This window comes from Corvus cornix, chromosome 28, assembly GCF_000738735.6.
Source record: "Corvus cornix cornix isolate S_Up_H32 chromosome 28, ASM73873v5, whole genome shotgun sequence".
NCBI lineage: Eukaryota > Metazoa > Chordata > Aves > Passeriformes > Corvidae > Corvus > Corvus cornix.
The window spans coordinates 4,779,996-4,797,019 of NC_046356.1; the positions used below are offsets into that span (position 1 = coordinate 4,779,996).

At 52.9% G+C, this 17,024-nt stretch overlaps 1 protein-coding gene across 19 annotated transcripts in view; it reads right to left on the reverse strand.

The window, feature by feature from the left end:
* The window catches only part of PTPRS (protein tyrosine phosphatase receptor type S), a 148,677-nt gene that overhangs the window by 23,038 nt on the left and 108,615 nt on the right, over nt 1–17,024 (reverse strand). For 10 of the 19 annotated variants that reach the window (XM_039566157.1, XM_019293498.3, XM_039566156.1 and 7 more), the window contains 11 exons: nt 16,865–17,009; nt 11,137–11,442; nt 9,452–9,645; nt 8,999–9,025; nt 7,042–7,159; nt 3,972–4,562; nt 3,207–3,304; nt 2,806–3,059; nt 2,340–2,433; nt 1,919–2,134; nt 185–342 (listed from right to left, as the gene is read on the reverse strand). In XM_039566157.1, coding sequence (XP_039422091.1) covers nt 185–342; nt 1,919–2,134; nt 2,340–2,433; nt 2,806–3,059; nt 3,207–3,304; nt 3,972–4,562; nt 7,042–7,159; nt 8,999–9,025; nt 9,452–9,645; nt 11,137–11,442; nt 16,865–17,009 — 2,201 coding nt within the window. The remainder of the gene's footprint in view (nt 1–184; nt 343–1,918; nt 2,135–2,339; nt 2,434–2,805; nt 3,060–3,206; nt 3,305–3,971; nt 4,563–7,041; nt 7,160–8,998; nt 9,026–9,451; nt 9,646–11,136; nt 11,443–16,864; nt 17,010–17,024) is intronic. The other 9 variants (XM_010412202.4, XM_010412201.4, XM_019293501.3 and 6 more) reach the window with 2 other exon arrangements.

The following is a 17,024-nucleotide window of genomic DNA, read 5'->3' on the forward strand; positions in this document are numbered from 1 at the left end:
CTAATCCCTCCTGTGCCGGGCAGACTCTCCCATTCCAGCACCTGTGCCTCAGGGCTCCTCTCTCCAATGCCCAAGGAAGGATTTACCCTCAGCTGCCAAGGACAGGACCAAGGAGGAAATTCCCTTTAGGGAACCCTGGGGACACTCAGAACTATCTCAGGTGTGGGCAGCGAGCAGCTCTTACTTTTTGTAGAGCAGGATGGCAATGACGATGCAGATGATGAAGACCACGGCCAGGACGGGCCCGATGACCCAGATCAGCCCCTCCTCGCCATCGATGATGGGCTGCGGGTCAGGGTTGTCCAGCTGGATGGGGTCGGAGAAGGGACTGGCAGCATAGGTCTGGAAGACAGGGAACATGGTGGAACACAGCTCAGAGGTGGGATGGGGACTGAAAAGTGGGCAAGCACAGGATATTCCACAGGGAAAGCTGCTGGAGAGGATGTGAGCTCTCTGCAGCACAACCCAAATGGTAACAGGGAAAATGCCCTCTTCAACCTAGAAAAAATAACCCTGGCCCTGAGCATCCATATGAGGGCATCTTCCACTTCCAGTGCTCCAGGGAGACAGACCACTGGGAGATCACACTCATGTGAAGCTGTAGCCTGCCTGTGCCTGTGGCTCACCCCCTCTCATGGCTGGGAAGGTGCTTTTAGAGATCCAGCTGTCTCTGTTCCACCACAGCCCTGAGCCCTCACCGCTGCCACAAACACACAAACACTTTCCCCAAGCTCTCATGTAACCATCTGGATTTTGACAGTCAGATGGGATTAAAGAGCAAGAGGGAAGGGATTAAAACAAGAATTAATGCTTGGTCTGGTGACTGAAAAAAACCAACCCCAACAAATAAATATAAAGTAGTAAAATGCTGTGTGTGTCCTCTGCTGCCTCTGCACTGAGCCGGGTTCCTGAGGAGGATCAGAGGCACATTCAAACCCTTCAGAGTCCTGACTATGGATGAATTCCTATTTTACTGAACAGCACAGAGAACTGCCATGGCCTGGTTTGGGAGAGCAGTCAGGGACAGGACAGGAACAGGGGCTCTGGGTCCTTGAACTCCATCAGCTCTGAGCAGGCTGGAAAGCTGCTCCACACTTGGGATCCAGGCCACTGGGAGTGAGTCCGCAGCACCTTGTTCTAAAGCAGAAATTACCACAAGCTGCAGTAATCCGATTGAGAAACCCATTCAGGAGTGTGTCAGCCTAATCCTTTAATATCAAATACACAACTAAATATTTATTGGGGGAAAAAACCTCTGAAAACCCTTAATTTCCAATAGCTCCCTGCTACAACTCCATTGGGGGATTTAAAACCAACAAAGTATTAGGCTGTTTCCCATTGTGTGTGAGGGAGGAGGCAGGTAAATATTAAAATAGTTGTTTTCAGAAAGCCAAGTCCAGCCCCAGTGAAAACAGCAGAGATGCCGAACTGGTAGAGAGGACTTGTAGTTTCTGTAAAAAATGCTCCCATCTGTGCTTGGAGGGGAGTTTAGCAATGCCCAGAGTGTGACGTGCTCTTGGAGCAGGATGTCGGGGGTCATTGCTCTGAGGAGTTAAAGAACAGCCTTTAAAGGACATTTCTCTTCAAAAAGAGGGTTTGACCCAGGGCTCTCTGAACTCAAGTCCTGAGGGGATAGTTCAGTGTTCCTCCCCATTCTGGACTCCAGTCTGGAGCCACAAGTGTACAAGTTCTGTGCGCAAAGATGGGGAGAAGCACAGCTGCTCGTGTCCTTGGTGCTTGAAATAGATGAATGGAGGCACAAGCTCGAGCAGCTCACCAGGCACAAGAGCCACATCCAAAAGCTCCACAGCTGTAAAGAAAAGCCCCTCAAGGATGCCAGGAGGGCAGCAGGGCTGTGGCAGCTCCCTGGTCCATCCCCAAGGATCGGAGAGGGCCGGGGGCAGCAGGCAGCACTTACAGCCTCAGGTTCCTGCAGCACTGCCAGGATGAAGATCACGTATTTCTGCCCCGGCTCCAGGGCTCTGTTCTCGAAGTTGTCGTAGTGTTTCATGTCCCCCAGGATGAAGTGGGAGGGCAGGGAGCGGAAGCGGGCAGCGATGTAGGGCTTGGGGAAGTCCAGCTGCCGGGAATGCCGCAGGCTCCGGCGCCGGAGCCTGGCGATGTCCTGGACGAGCTGGAGGGAGCAGAGGAACACCCTGAGACCCTGGAAAGGAGCAGCAAGGAGAGCCAAACCAGCCCTCCCAGACTGGCCATGTCTTGGCTGCTCAGAATGGGGAGCACGGGTACCCCAAAAACCCTCCCAGCCCTCAGGTCACCATCCTCCCATTCCAGCCGCTCGCTCTCCCCCTACAGCCCAGCCCAGTTTCACCCACACTCACCTCCTCCAGGTCCATCTCCTCAGGGCTGCCCAAGGGGTTGAGGAACTGTCCTCCCCGGGACTTCCTCAGAGGCACCACCACAATGTAGAAAGCTCTAAATGTTGGGAATGATCAGAAGAAACAGAAGGAATTAGCCACGGAAGAAGGGAGCACACACACTGATGCGAGTTTGCCCAAACTGCCCCACTGGCTCAAGCCCCTGATTTTTCATTTAGCACAGTTGTTATTCCTGGAATGAGCCAGATTCAGTGGCAGCCCCATGTCTCCCCATGTACTCCCTTCACCCTTCTTTGGCTTTCCCTTTGGTGTGGAAGTGCCTCCAAAAGGCAACAGTCAGGAACGCTGGAAATGCAGGGATCACCCCCCTGGCACTGCCCCTGTGGGTCTGTGGTGGTCTCCAGCCACCAGGGCTGACCCGCAAAACATGAACTGAGCACCCCACACCTGCAGTTAAACAGAAACCTACTGGACAGGCACAGAGCTCTTCACGTCGGGGAGAATCACCACCACATTGCCATCAGCATCAGGCTTGTGGGTCACCTCTGGCTTCTTGGACAACATGTCAGCAGCAGTCCAGGCAGCGACGTTCTGCTGCAGCCCCCCCATGCTGTTGCCCTGGTTCATCAGCACGAAGTTGTAGAAGGTGCGGGGCCTCAGGTGGGTGATGAGTTTCTTGGTTGTTCGTCCGTCCACGTCGACGTGCAGCCCGTTGTACTGGATCTGTGGGAGGGGAGGACGTTGTTCCCTGAGCGAGGCTGAAAATGCTCCAACTCCTTCCTCTCCATCCCTTCGGTTTGCAGGGAACATGAAGCACCCAGCCCTGCAGAGCTGGGGCAAACACAGGAAAAACTCCTGCATGCCACTTGCCTTGTATGGGGTAGGAGAGTTGTAATTCTCAGGGAACTCCCAGCTCAAAAGGACAGATGTCTTTGTCACCATCTTCACCTTGAAGTTTTTGGGTAAAACTGCGGAGAAAAAAGTGACGAGGAAGGGGAGAAAGGAGAAGAAAAGGCAGCAGAGGGAAGAAAGAGCAGGAAAGAGAAGGAAGAAAATGTCAAGTGCTGGAAGAGGGGCCTGCCAGGCTGGGTCTGGCTGCAGCTGCAGGAATGGAAGGGATTGCTCCCTCCTCCACACTGTGCTTGAGTTTTGCCAAGGTCCATCTCCCAGTGCTCCCTGTCCCCATGCCTAACCCCAGGAGGGTGCGTGGCTTTGCCCCCACTCTGGGCCTGGGTGGCTGCTGCAGGAACAAGGTGCTGGCTGGCTGAGCATGCTCAGGTGAGGAAAAACTCATCCCAGGTCACAGCTTGAGGGTTTGTTTTTTAAAATTTTTGCTCTTTTCTTTTGGCTGTTTGCAAAAGCTGAAGAAAATGCTCTTCCCACCTGTACAGCGACTGGCCCCCCCCTTCAGGTGCCAGTGACAGGAGGTGTCCGGACTTAACTTAGAAGAAAGTGGTAAAAGGGACTTACCTGGCACAAGGCAGAGAGGAGCGGAGGGACTGAGTGTGACACCAGAGTGCTCTGCATTTACTCACGAGCCTGGCTGAGCCTGGCCTGACCTCTCCAGCTCTCTTGCCTCCTGGCACCAGCCCCAGATACAAGGGGAGAGAGGGAGGAGAAACCGGTAAGTCCTACCTTGGTCCAGCTGGAACGTCCGATACTGGACGGTCGGGCTGTAGGGCCCGGGGCCTTTACTGGTGTGAGCACGGATTTTAACATCATAGGCGGTGTTGGGTTTGAGGCCGTTGAGGGTGTACGAGTTCTCTGGGGAGGGGGGCAGGTCTTTTTCCAGCAGGTTGCCGGGAGAACCGGCCTCCCGGTAGGCCACGGTGTATTTGACGATGGCTCCGTTCCTCTCGGCCAGCACGGGGGGCAGCCAGCCAAACTGCACCGACATGGATGTGACGTTGCTCGCCTCGAGGATTTGGGGGTAACCCTTGGGGATGTCTTCGGGGGTGGTGAGTTCCTGCACAGCTTCCTCCCCAAAGCCAGCCCGGCTTTTCACGGCCAGCTTGAACACATACGTGGCGCCCTTGTGGATGCTGGGAGCGATGTACTTATCCTCCAGTGCCGAGAATTCCAAGGTAGCCAGAGGGTCGACATCCTTGCGGCCGAACTGGAGCCGGTAGCCCAACACCTGGCCCTCCGCGTCCAGCGGGGGCTCCCATTTCACCAGGAGAGTGCTCTCCTCTGTCTGGTGCACAGAGAGGATGGGCTTTCCTGGGACTAGGAGAGAAGAGAGACACCTTCAGCCACAGATGGGGCGGGAGAGAGGAGCTGCAGAGACTCTTCAGCTGCAGCGACAGGTTCCTCAGGTCAGCAGCAGTGTTCCAGCTCGGCTCCATGCAATCCAAACTGCTGCCACCCCATACAGGTGGATGGGCCCTAAACAGTTCGGGACATGAGGAGTGCTGCCAGCATGTCAGCTGTGAGGTGCTGACACATTCCTAGATTGATTTTCTTCCCTTTGTTCAGGATGGAGGGGTGTGCACAGCTCCTCCCCTGTCCCCAGACCACTCACCCTCCCACCGCTGGGAAGAACCAGCTCAGGAGTCCCAGCCTCCTGTCCCAATGGCTTCCACGACAGAGAAAAACAAACCTGGAGTCCCCAGACTCCCAACCTCTCTTCCTCTCTCCATTACACAGCCCAACTTATGCAGAAAGAGACTGGAACAGATTGGCCCAGCCTGAGAAGTCCAGAGCAGCTGAGGGTGAAGCAATGAAGGATGGAGGGAAGTCTGGGCAGCCCCAGGTCCTGAGCAGCAGGCACGGGGCCAGCTCACACGGCTGGCAGGCAGCTCATCGCTCACTTGGGTAACACAAGCACAGGCAGAGGAAACAGAGCCCGAAATCTGTGCGAGGCAGAGGGCAGGGAGAGCTTCTGCTCACTCTGTGCTGCTCCTCTCCTCTGGAGGAAGGGAACACAGCAGTGTTGGTGCGTTCTCAGCTCCTCCTCACCTGTCGGTGAGCTCCTCCACGTGTGGGGGTTCTGGGGAGCTCAGCAGTGTCTGAGGGAGCTAGGCTGTCTCTGCCTAATGAGCCCTGGCACTGCCTGACTGCTAAGCAAGCCCACAGCCACAGCTAAATGACACGTGCAGGCCCAGAGATTCCTGAAGCCTGAGAAAGCAGAGCATTAATTCCAGCAGCTCACGCGTCATTGACACTCTGCTCCACTATTAGAGATCTAATTTCCTTCTCTCCGCCTTGGTATTTCTCCTGGTTGGACAGGAGGAGGAGTTGGGAGGGATCCCAGCCCACCCCCACAGCACAAGTCCAACCGAGGGGCGAGGGCTGGAATGCTGGAGTGTGGCTGAGGGAGCAGGGCAGGATCTGCCTGTGCCAGGGATTCTGAAGGGGTCAAACTGGGGAACCTCTGCCTGCTGCCTCCACTGACACCTCAACGGGGATGAGGGGCTGTCTCTGAAACAAATGCTGTGTTCCTTCCAAAGTGCCAAAGAATGGCAGGGACGGTGCTGGGAGACCCAGCCTCCTCCCCTGGGAATGTCTAAGGAACACATTAAAGAGAAAAACAGTGCCATTACCTTTATGTTTCAGTTTTTATCACAAATGTTACTGTAATCAGCTGAGCTGGAAAGTATTACATCTGCACAACAAACACTGTTTGGAATAAAGGTGAGAAGAAAGTGCAGAGAGGGGGAAGTGTTTTATTTTGCAATTGGTTTGGACGGTAAAGGAGAAAATTAGATGTATTACTGTATTTAAATTCAGCCCCCAGCCCTGAATGATAAAGAAAGAAATCTCTCCTCTCAGAAGGTGTATTGACTCAACACTGCAAAGAAGGTAAGAATGTTACAGAGCCATTTGAAAGACTTTTTTTTTTAAATAGCTATTTCAAGTCAGGGGAAATTGAGTTTTGGGTAATAGCTGCTGTGCTGGAGAAAACATCCCTCTGTGACTGATCACCTGCACTGCAAATCCTAATGGGAAGAGATGAGGGAGGGTGACAAGGGAGAGTGACAAGGGAGCCAGGCAGAGAGAAAGGCTCCAGGAGAGAAAAACAGGAAGGGTGGAGAGCCTTGGGGAAAGGGAAAGCAGAGAACCAGTGAGTTAGTGAAGAGAAACATGGGCAGAACTGGAGAGGAAGGAGAAGAGGGTGAGTGAAGGAAAAGGCTCTGGCTGGTATGTGCAGGCAGAGTCCAGGTCCCAGAAATGAGAGCCAGGAAAGGTCAATACTGTCAGAGTTTCTCCCTCCACCAGTCCTGAACACAGGGGATGTATTTCCAGACATGGTACCAGAAGAGGGGAGTGGGCAGGACAAGCCACCACTGTCTGCCTGCTGCTCTTCAGCTCTTTGCAAGTCCCCACCATGACAGCAGAGCTCTCCTGTCCCCAGTGTACCTGCGTGGGCCACCTTCAAAGCTACACAGTCTCTCCAGTCAGACCAGGCAGAGTCACTTTCCTTCTGATGCACCAGAATTTACAGCTCAAGAGATTACGAGTGATGAATTTGCAAGTGATGAATTCATCTGTTGTGTTTCTGGGTGTGCTGGGGCTTTCTGCAGCACTGGGCAGAAAATTGTGACATTTGGTGAGGGTTGCATGTGAGGAATGAAGGGGTTTCTGCCTTACTAAATCTAATTTTGCCTTTGGGGCAGCCTGGCTCTTGCTGCAAGTCTGTCCTTCAAGAAGGGAGTGGGATGAAAGAAGGTGAAGAAACTCCTTGGCTTTAGGAAAAGGCTCTCACCTGCACCCTTCGTGGTGACCACTTTGGGTTTGCTGCGAGCACCATCTCCCTTCATGGTGTAGGCGGCCACGGTGATGGAATAGGCAGTCTCGGGCTGGAGCCCAGCAATGATCATTTCCTGTTTGTGAGATGCCAGAGGGAAATCGTGTCAGTGTTCAGGCCCACACCCAAGGGCAGCTCTCTCCTCCCTGCAGGAGTCTCAGCCCTTTTCCAGCATGCAGGAACACCGAATCAAAGAGCACGAGACACTCTGGGGCTTCTGTGGGAAGTGGCAGAGGGGGAGAGCCCCGTTTCCCTGGCAAGGCAATCACAGCTCTGCAAACACAGCCTGGCTCTGCAGGGCCCTGTGCAAGGCATCCTCCTCCAGATCAGCCTCTCACACGTTCCCTGTCTTCACACAAACCATTTCAGCATCCAAATGCTTTCGCTCCCTTCAAAGCTTTCCTCTCCACTGTGCGGCCTCAGAGGAGGCTCAGAGGTTTCAGGGAGATTACATTTCTTTCACCATTACCCCTCTCTTCTCTCCTCAGAGATATTTTTAATGCCTTCATAATATTAAAGGGATTGCTTGAATGCAAAGTGCAAGACGACACATTCCGCTCACGCTAAAGCTCCCTGCTAAATCCCACCCCCTCCTTCCCCATCCTCTATCAGCCTCCCCACACCTGGCTCCCAGGAGCTTTTGTTGGAACACTGGCCCCAAGAACAGCCCTTCTCCAGGAGGGATCCAGCCTTTCAAAGGGCTGTGTTGGAAAAGGAACACCCGTGCTAAATCAAACAGGATGACAGCACATGCAGCAGGGTTTTCCCCAAGGCACCAGAAAGGAGGGAGATGGGAATGTTGTGCATGTTTTATGGTTTTCCTCTCTCCTCATCCCTTTGTGCTTTCGATATTAAATCTCAGGGCGGCAGTTGCAAAGAATTTGTTAGTCCTGAAAATAACTATATCCCCAGTGGTGAGCTGGGAGTGGAACAGCAGAACTTTCGAACACTGGGATTTTGATCGGTGAGTTTGGAGGCCATCAGCTGCAGGGGCAGGTCTGGCTTCTGGAAGTCAAGAAACCTGCTCTGCTCTCACACCTGCCAAGGAGTTTTGTTAAGATTTTAGGCAGGGGCTTTGCCTCCCATGAGACTCATTCTCCACCCCTCAAAGGGAGGCCCCTCACTTGTGCAGGGCACTTGGCAATCCCCAGGAGACACAAACACAACCGGTTTGGTCGTGTGTTATCTTAGGACCTTGTCATTCCAAGGAGAAAATGCTTTCTCCTACTGCTTTGTAGCTGTAGGATTTTGGAAAACACTTACCATTTTAGCAGAAATAGCAAATGCTAAACAGCCAAGCTGATTTCAAGGTACTTCAAAGGTAAGAGCACCAATAATGATTCAGTGCTTTGCATCAATGAGTTTCTAAGAATCTTGGCCCTTTGAGGATACAAAGCATTTGTTCATGCTCTGAAAGCTCAGGACTCATGCATTCTGATTTCCCAGTGCTTCCCAGCCTATATTTTCCACACACAGAGGTGTTGCAAAGCAGCCCATCTGAGCACCCTGGTCTGGTGGAAGGTGTCCCTGCCTGTGGCTGGGAGTGGAACAAGATGGCCTTTAAGGTCCCTTCCAATCGAAACTATTTTAGGATTCTCTAATGTTCAAGGAAGTCCCAAATTCAACATTCCATCTGCTTCCCTACGGAGGAGCAGCAAACCCATCTTTCCTTCAGAGCCAAAGGGAAAACCCTGTGGGATTGCTGCGTGCTGACAAACGACACGATCACAGAGGGTCACAGAGCAGTGACAGGGAGGGGACAATGCATGGGAACACCAAAAATGGGCTCTAAAACAGGCACACTGGCATTGCAAAGAAAAAAAATAAAGGAAAAGGAAAATATCACACCACAACAGGAAGTGGGAGAATGGAAGAGGCAGAACCAGCATGGGAGGACTTTTATGTTTTTACTTACGTATTCAGCAGTGTCATCTGTTTCCCACTGGGCAGAGAACAAGAGAGGTTTGGCACATGAGAATACAAGAGGGGAAAGAAGGGAAAGACAGAGACACAGCATGAGGAAGGAGTCCCTGAGCAAGCAGTCACACAAGGTCAGAAGTTACCAGGCAAGCATGAGGGAAGAAGTAGAGTGGGAGAAATTAGTAGATTCCACTGTGGCCTTTGCCTGAATTAAAAGACCTCCCAGACACAGGGAGGATGGATGGGTATTTATCTCAGTGCTGGGACAGCAGTTCATACTCTTCCACAGTAACACTGTCCGGGAGCACAAAGGAGCTGCAGAGACACAGCCACGCCTTGTCACAGGTTCTCATGGCCCTTCCCCAGAGTTACACTGCCTGCGATGAGGCAGAGCAGCCAGAGCACCCGCCCCTCGCAGCCTCGCGGGGTCGGACAGGTGAGCCCTTACCTGGGCGTCCGCCAGCATGATGTCCTTGATGTGGGGCAGCCCCCTGGCCTCGCCGTTCTCCATGCGGACATAGTGCACCTGGTAGCCGCGGATCTGGCCGTGCTGGCGGCTCTGCACCGGCGAGCGCCAGAACACCTGGATCGCCGTCGAGTTCAGCACCTCCACCTCCACCTTCCGTGGCGGAGCACTGGGCACTGTGGGGAGGCAAGCAAGGGGCTCGAGTCACTTGGGATTTCTGGCTGGGGCCTGTCCCTGCTCCTCTGGGACATGCATACCCTGGATCTGAGCCCTGGAAGGAGGGGGAGACCTGAGCAACTGAATATCCCATCCTCTGTCAGCAGCCTCCCAGTGAGCAGGGAAGAAGTTCTGTGGGACCTGATCTGCATGGCCTGGAGAGAGGGATGGGAACAGGCCCATCTCATCATCCAGCCATCCTTCCACAGGCTCCTTTGTGCCCAGTTTGCTCAGATGGAAGGAACCATTATAGCTCCAGATCTCATTCTGAGGGCAAATCCAATTTTCAGTGAGCCAGAAAAGCTCTGGTCCTGCCTGTGGGAGGTCGGGGTGGAGAGGATAAGTAGGGGGCTTGTTCTTGGAGTTCCCTCATCTCTCTGGCAGGACAGGGGGACTGGTGGCTACAACCACTGTGGAATCGCGGGACAGAAAACAAAAGATATCTTGGATGGAATTTGGGCTGAATTTTTGGAACTACTACTACTACCACTACTACTAATCATACAGGGCATGACAGCTTCATCTACCAGGAAATCACACTTTCTCTGAGCAGGGTCAATTTGGATGTGGGCAGAGGCTCAGGGAAACAGGACCAACACTGGGGACAAACCTGCTGCTTTTTAAAAATTCTTTTTATTTGGAATAGATGAAGAACACCTGAAAAATTTGGGAATTCCATATGTTATCTACTTGACCTATATTATTTGTGGTCCTACCCTCACAGTGAGGGTTCTCCTCTCCCTTCATGCACGCATTCACGCTTTTCCCTGGTTTTATTTTACTGTAGAAATACCAGGAAAATTCAACTCTCTGAGTGGGGCCACTGAATTGTTGCCGCCCAAGGTTTCTAAACTTTAACAGATTCCTCCTCCTTTCTACTACTGACAAAAACTCTGACTTAAGGAGGAGGTAGTAGCAAGGAATGTAGTAACAAGGAATGTGTGGGAAGAACTCTTTAATATTTTAAAACGTGCTCTCAGGCACAGGGTGGGATTCTTGGAGCTGTCCCATGCAGGACCAGGAGCTGGACTTGGCTGATCCTTGTGGGTCCCTTCCAACTCAGGATATACAGTGATTCCGTGAAACCAGTTTCTGGCAGCAAAGGTTTCCTCTGAGCAAAGGTTTCGGTGCCTTGGCTGATCCTGGCTCAGTGAGAGCATCTGCTCAGGGGGAGTGGTGCAGTCAAGACTCAGAGATATTAAGAAAGCCCCCATAAATTCAGGAAATGCCCTAAAGCAGGGAAGGAGAACCCTACAGAGCCCAGTGCTCAGAGGGCTCGGGGTGATGGCACCAGGGGATGCCGCACAACTCGGACCTTGGATCCCACTCCAGCTCTGGCCTGGCAGCACTGGAGAGCCACAGGAAAGGCCTCACTGTGTCCTCCCCACCATGGGAACAACCCCCCCCAGGGACAGGAATCCCCCAGGAGAACCCAGCAAAGGCTCAATTACCATCCTCATCCGTGCGGACGATGACCGGCGAGCTCTCCGGGCCCGGCCCCACCTCCGTGTGAGCCACCACGGTGACGCGGTACTCGGTCCACTTCTCCAGGGACTCCAGCAGGATCTGACTGGTGGTTGGGGGGATATCATTCACCTCCTTTAGCTCCGTGTCCTCCGAGTCCAGCGCTCGATAGTGGACGCTGTAGCCGGCCAGGACGCCGTTCTGGCTCTCGGCCGGAGGCGGCCGCCAACTTACCAGAATGGCGGTGGAGCGGGTGCTGACACATTTTACATCTTGAGGGGGGGCAGACGGTTCTACGAGGGGGGAAAATTCAGGAGGGGGAAAGGGAAAGAAGGGAGAGGGGAGGGGGGAAAAAAAACAAAAGATGGGAAAGATAAAAGAAAAAAAAAAAGGAAAATGATAACAAAAAAATCTAAAATAAAACGTACAAAAGTTTGGTTTAGGAAGATAAAATTAAAAGAGAAGAGAGCTTTTTGTTGTTGTCTTTTTTTTTTTTTTTGAAATGAAGAGGTTTAAAAAAACAAAAAGCCAACAGAAATTAAATGGGGCATCAAAACTGAAATGGTGTAAAGCAAAGGACTAAACCAGCAAGCGGGCCAGCCAAGAGGGGTCCTGCTGCTTCCACTAACCTGGCACTGACTAAGCACCCAGCTGCACCCTATAAAAGCCCTTTCCTTTGGCTCCCTGTTTTACAGCAGCCTGGCAAATCCTGCTCTGCCTGGGAAAGCACTTCTTTCCAACCTCGGTCTCTGGGATCTTGAATTTCTTTGAAGGGATCTGTGAAAATTAAGTAAGAAAAGCAAATCTTTTGCCAGGAGGCTTAAATTTAAGAGTCTGTACCTCCAGATGGAAGTGATTAGTTGTCCCCAGACTGAAGGAGGCCAAATCCCACAGTGGGAATGCCCAGGACACTGCCAAGCAATGGTAGTTAAAGAGGAGGGTTTTGAGAAAACACTTGCAGAAGAAGGGAGGCAGTGGGTTTGGTGAGGTATTCAGGTATCCGGGGGATTTTCCAAAGCAGCAGCAGCTCTAATTCCCACTGCACTCACTGCCTGAGCTACACCAGGGTGTTCCCCAACATCCTGGGAGAAAACCTTGGGAAGTGTGGCCCTACCCAGGCACCTTCTCAGGGTGACCAGGAGGTGGGGAAGGTGGAACCCACAGCTCTCCCTTAAAGCTCCTCTCTTTCCATCCCCTGCCCTGGGCAGGGACACCTTCCACCAGGCCAGGGTGCTCCATCCTGGCCCTGGACACTTCCAGGGATTAGATCACACTTCTGCCAGTCACTAATGACAACTGATCAGCCCAGGGAAGCAGAGTGTGATACATTTTCAAGGCAAATCTATAAATCCCATCTCACCCAACTGCAATAAAGAGCTTTTAACTCTCTGCAGACAGGGCAGGAAACTGGGGTGAACTCGTGAGCCCCCAAGTATCACCTGCAAGAAGCAGTAGATCAGTGCTGGTCACTGCTTCCCATTCCTCTGATGCTTTTTTGATCAACAAAAAGCTCTTTTACTGAGGAACGGTTGTTTTCAAACCTCTTACTCCCATCCTTTAGTCAAACCCAGATGTTTAGGCCCAGTTTGCCTTGAGGACTCTGCTAAATCCACTTAGCCCAGTTGGCACTGGAGTGAGAGTCATACACTTTCCAGGAGCCTCCAGGAGACAGAGGGAAGTGGCTTCTCAGAAAGGGCAGAGATAATCCTTCCACTGCTGTCTGAGCACCCTGCCCAGTAGGACATTCTGGGTGTTTTCCTTCTATTTTTATGCTCTATTGCTGTCTTTAACCTGGCAGAATGACCCTCTTCTCCCCAGCACTCCCAGTGAGGAGGCTGACGAGCCCTGGCCATGGCTGGCCACGCAAAACAACACAGAATATGTCAAATGAACCAAACCAAAAGGAACAAACTGGAAAATAAAACATAAATCAAGCCAATAATTTGAAACAAACAAACAAAAAAAACCACCAGAAAGGAAATCATAATAGTAAAATAATACTGATATAAAAAGTGACTCTTTCCAGAACATTCCCAGTCTGTTTACCTACCTTCCATGCTTCAACTGCTAACTTATAAGACTTTCTTACAAGAGAACAAGAGGAACTGAGCTACAAGGCCAGACCAAGCTCCTGGTGGGTTTCTGCACATGACTGGCTTTTAAAATGCTGCTCTACCCATGATGAGTCCCCCGAGTCCTCCCCCACCAGCAGAACCCCAGCTATTGCAGAAATGGCAATTTTGGACCCCAATCTGGTCTCTTTTGCTAAACTGTCAGCACGAAGAGCAGGGCAGCACATTCCCAGCGACAGATCTCCTTCCCTCTGGCTCTCTCCATCCGCTGTGATTGATGCAGCACCACTCCAGGACAGAGGTGCACTGCTCATCCCACGTCCCAGAATCAACTCAAGGATGGTTTCAAGGTATCGAGGGAAAGCCTCAGCCCTCTCCCATTGCTGCCATGGTGCCGTTCCCTTCGGTTTTTGTCCTCATCAGAGGCTGGGCATATGAAAATCCACCTTTCCTGCTTAGTTCCAGCCAAAGCCACCACAGCCGAGAAACCCACTGCAGAGAGGGTCTGACCTGACCTACCCTTCATCCTGAACCTCATTCTGAAAGCCCCAGGAAGCAGAGCTCAGCTCCAGCTGGCACTGGGGTCACTGTCTGCGCTGCCACGCTCGCTCACTCACCCTCTATGCTCCAGCACAGGGACCTACTGAGAGGCCCTGGGGTGAGGCCTCCTTTTGGGATGGTTTTGCACTTTCTCTGGTTAAAAAGGTGGGGTGGGGGGTGGGTGATGGGGGAGAAGGCCCAGGTCCTGCCCAGCCCCCTCCCCATCACTCCTGGACTGCAGCAGCGGAGGAGAACAGCCAGGGGTGCTGGCTGGCCACGCTGGAGACGCCTCTGGGGAGCTCATGGCACTGTTTCCTTCACAATCCAGCCCAACCTGTGTGACCCTGGGGACGCTGGGGACAGCGCCGGGAGCCGGGAGCTGCGGCAGGAGCCCAGTGCCACAAACCCCAACGGGGCTGCGAGCTCAGCTCTGCAACCAGCCCTTCCCTGGGCGGGGAGCCAGGCACAGGCAGGAGCCCCCAGCCAGGAGAGCATGGCCTTTGCCTGCTGGCTGTTTTCACCAGCGTTTTGGGACCCCTCCCCACCCTCCCAGGGGTGGACTGTATTTGTGAATCTGCTTGAGACCAGCCAGTACTCACCTGAGCTGCACCTTTTACATGCTTTAAAGTTGACTGTCCAAGCCACAAGAATGACCCTTACTGACCTTGTACAATATCATGTTTTTTAACCCTTTAGGTACCATAGACTTTGGGTGTTTCATTCACTTCAATGTAGTGTGGGGAGGGGGACGGGAAGGAGGGTGGAGCTGATGGGGGGGGGAACATCCTTTCTTAGGCAGGAACAGAGGGTGAGAAAGCCCCATCGTTCCTCTACACCTGCACACGCAGCCTCACAGCGCCCACCCTGCCACCCCTGTCTGCTGACCACGCCTTGCACTCCGGAATTTCCGAGTGGGAGAGTTGCCAGGGAGCCTGGGAAGGTCATGGCTAACTGGAAAGGGCAAACCAGCTTCTCCCAGCCATGAGAGTCTGTCAGTTTTACAAGCTACGTCTTTGGTACTTGAAGAGTTAAAACCCAGCTACTTCAAGAAGAAAAAGATACTTTACCTTTAGTTTAATGGATTTTACTTTGGTTATGATGCTCAGGAGGAGCCACCCTGGCAGGGAGGTGCAGGGAGGGGCTGCCACATGCAGGTGGGTGCTGGGAGGGGACAGCAGGAGCAGAGGGAGGACCAGGGAGGAGGCTCTGTCATTCCAGAGACAAGATGCCATTGTGGTGTGACATCGCCCAGTGAGGGACAGGGGGAGCAGGGAGCTGGTTCATCGGGTGCAGAGCATGCAGGCAAGCAAGCAGAGAGCAGAAGAGAGAAGAAAGAAGAGGCATGGAGCGGGCCAAGGAGGAGCTGAACGGAAAAGGAGCTGCGGAGGGAAGACACAAAAGCCTGTCCCGAGCCAGAAGGTCTGTGAGCCGTAGGATGTCACCCGGACCAGGGAGAATTGACTCGTTCCTCCAACAGCCAGCCAGGAAAAAATGTTTCACCGTGTTACAGGACACTGACAGCTCCCAGCTGATGTTCTTAAGAGCATTAAATTAATGAGACTCTCCCTATGAAAGCTGAGCTACAGAGAGAGAAACCCATCCATGTTCTCGGCAGGTGCCAAGTTAGAAAAAGCCCCAAAGCCTTCCCTTTTCCCAGCTCCCCTTTTCCTCACCCTTAAGGGACAAATTTTCACTAAGCCCTACTGCCACCAGATCCCACACCCCTCTTTCAGCTTGTTTTATTGAACCAGAAAGCACAAATCCCAGACCCTCTTTGCCTCCCATCCCCACGGATCTCAAGGAGAGAAACCCCTTGGAAAACAGAAGCAGAGAGTAAGTTTAACACTTATTTTTCAGGTCTTTTCAGTTCATTTCCCCCACCCCACAGAGATGCTCCCTCTGACAGTACCACACTGGGATCAGAACCAGCAGATGTGCAGCAGAGTCAGGAAAGGGTTTTCCTATGAAACGTAGAGAGAGGATGGAGAAAAAGAAAAGAAGGAAAAAAGGGGAAAAACATTTGAAAGAAAGAAAAAACCAAAAATCTTTGAATGGAGTGGAGGCCTGAGCAAGCCCCAGTAAGGAATTCTGTCTTTGCAGAAACAGACTCCCCTTTCTTCCCACTCCTCAGGGACAGAAAGAGAAGGAGACAGGGAAAGGGAGAGACAGCAGGGTGTGACAATTAAAAAGCCCAGCCGAGAGCCTGCTGCTCCCCCTTGTCAGGGACTCTGAGGGATGGGAGCAGGGCTCTCCCTCCTCACACTGGTGACCAGAGCCACTTCTGAGTTAGTTCTGCTCCCGGCTACTCCAAACTGCAGCGGAGTGATTTAGTAGAGATGAGAGGAGACAGAAAACACAAAGAACAGCTGCCACAGCCACTCATGCAGTGAAAAAACACCTCATTTAAAAGCAAAGATCTGTGAAAAGCCCAGAAATATTGCCATCCAGGGTTATTGTCCCCAGGGCAACAGCGAAGGGAGACAATCCATTAAACTAAAACCAGCACGTTTTGGTTGCATACACTCCTTCCTGGTATCATCAATATCCCCCTCCCAGCCTCCACAGGACTCCTCTGTCCCGCTCTGCCGGAGCCCAAACGGGACCATTCCCAGTGCTCCAGGCCTTCCTCCCCTTGGCTGTGGAGGTGCTCATGGAAAAGAGCACAGGGACTGCTTCCCCAAAGGCTGGGAAAGGCTGGACAATCACCTTCCCTTCTCTTCTCCTTACCGCTTCCCCCCTCTCTCCCAGCTGCATTGCTTGAGCCCCTTCCTGGCAGCTGCTGGGTCTGTGTGGGGCGGGCTGTGGGTGCCATCCCCTGAGCATGCTCAGCACCACGGCCAGTGTGGCCACCAATGAGCCCTCACTGCTCCCACCCCAAGTGGACGGTGCTACCTGGCCCCCCCAGCACCCCCAAACCCCAGCTCTGCTCCTGGCTCACATCTCAACTACCTGGACCACCGAAGGGAGAGGAAAGCAGGTCCCAAAGGCGTCCCCCCTCCCTGGAGCAAAACGCCAGCCCCCAGCTCCGTACCCCTGTGCCCACCATCTCTGGCTCCCTGACTGTGGTCCCCTCAGAGAAGGGTGGGAAAGGAGAGACACCTACTAGACTGCAAGGTGCGCTCTCGGACCTCCGGGGTGAAGGCCCCCAGCCCCAGAGCCGAGCGGGCGGCCAGCCGGAAGACATACTCAGTGTTGGGCTTCAGGCCTTCCACCGTGAACGAGGTCGTTGGCTCGAAGTTCTTCAGCACCTGGGATGGGCGAGG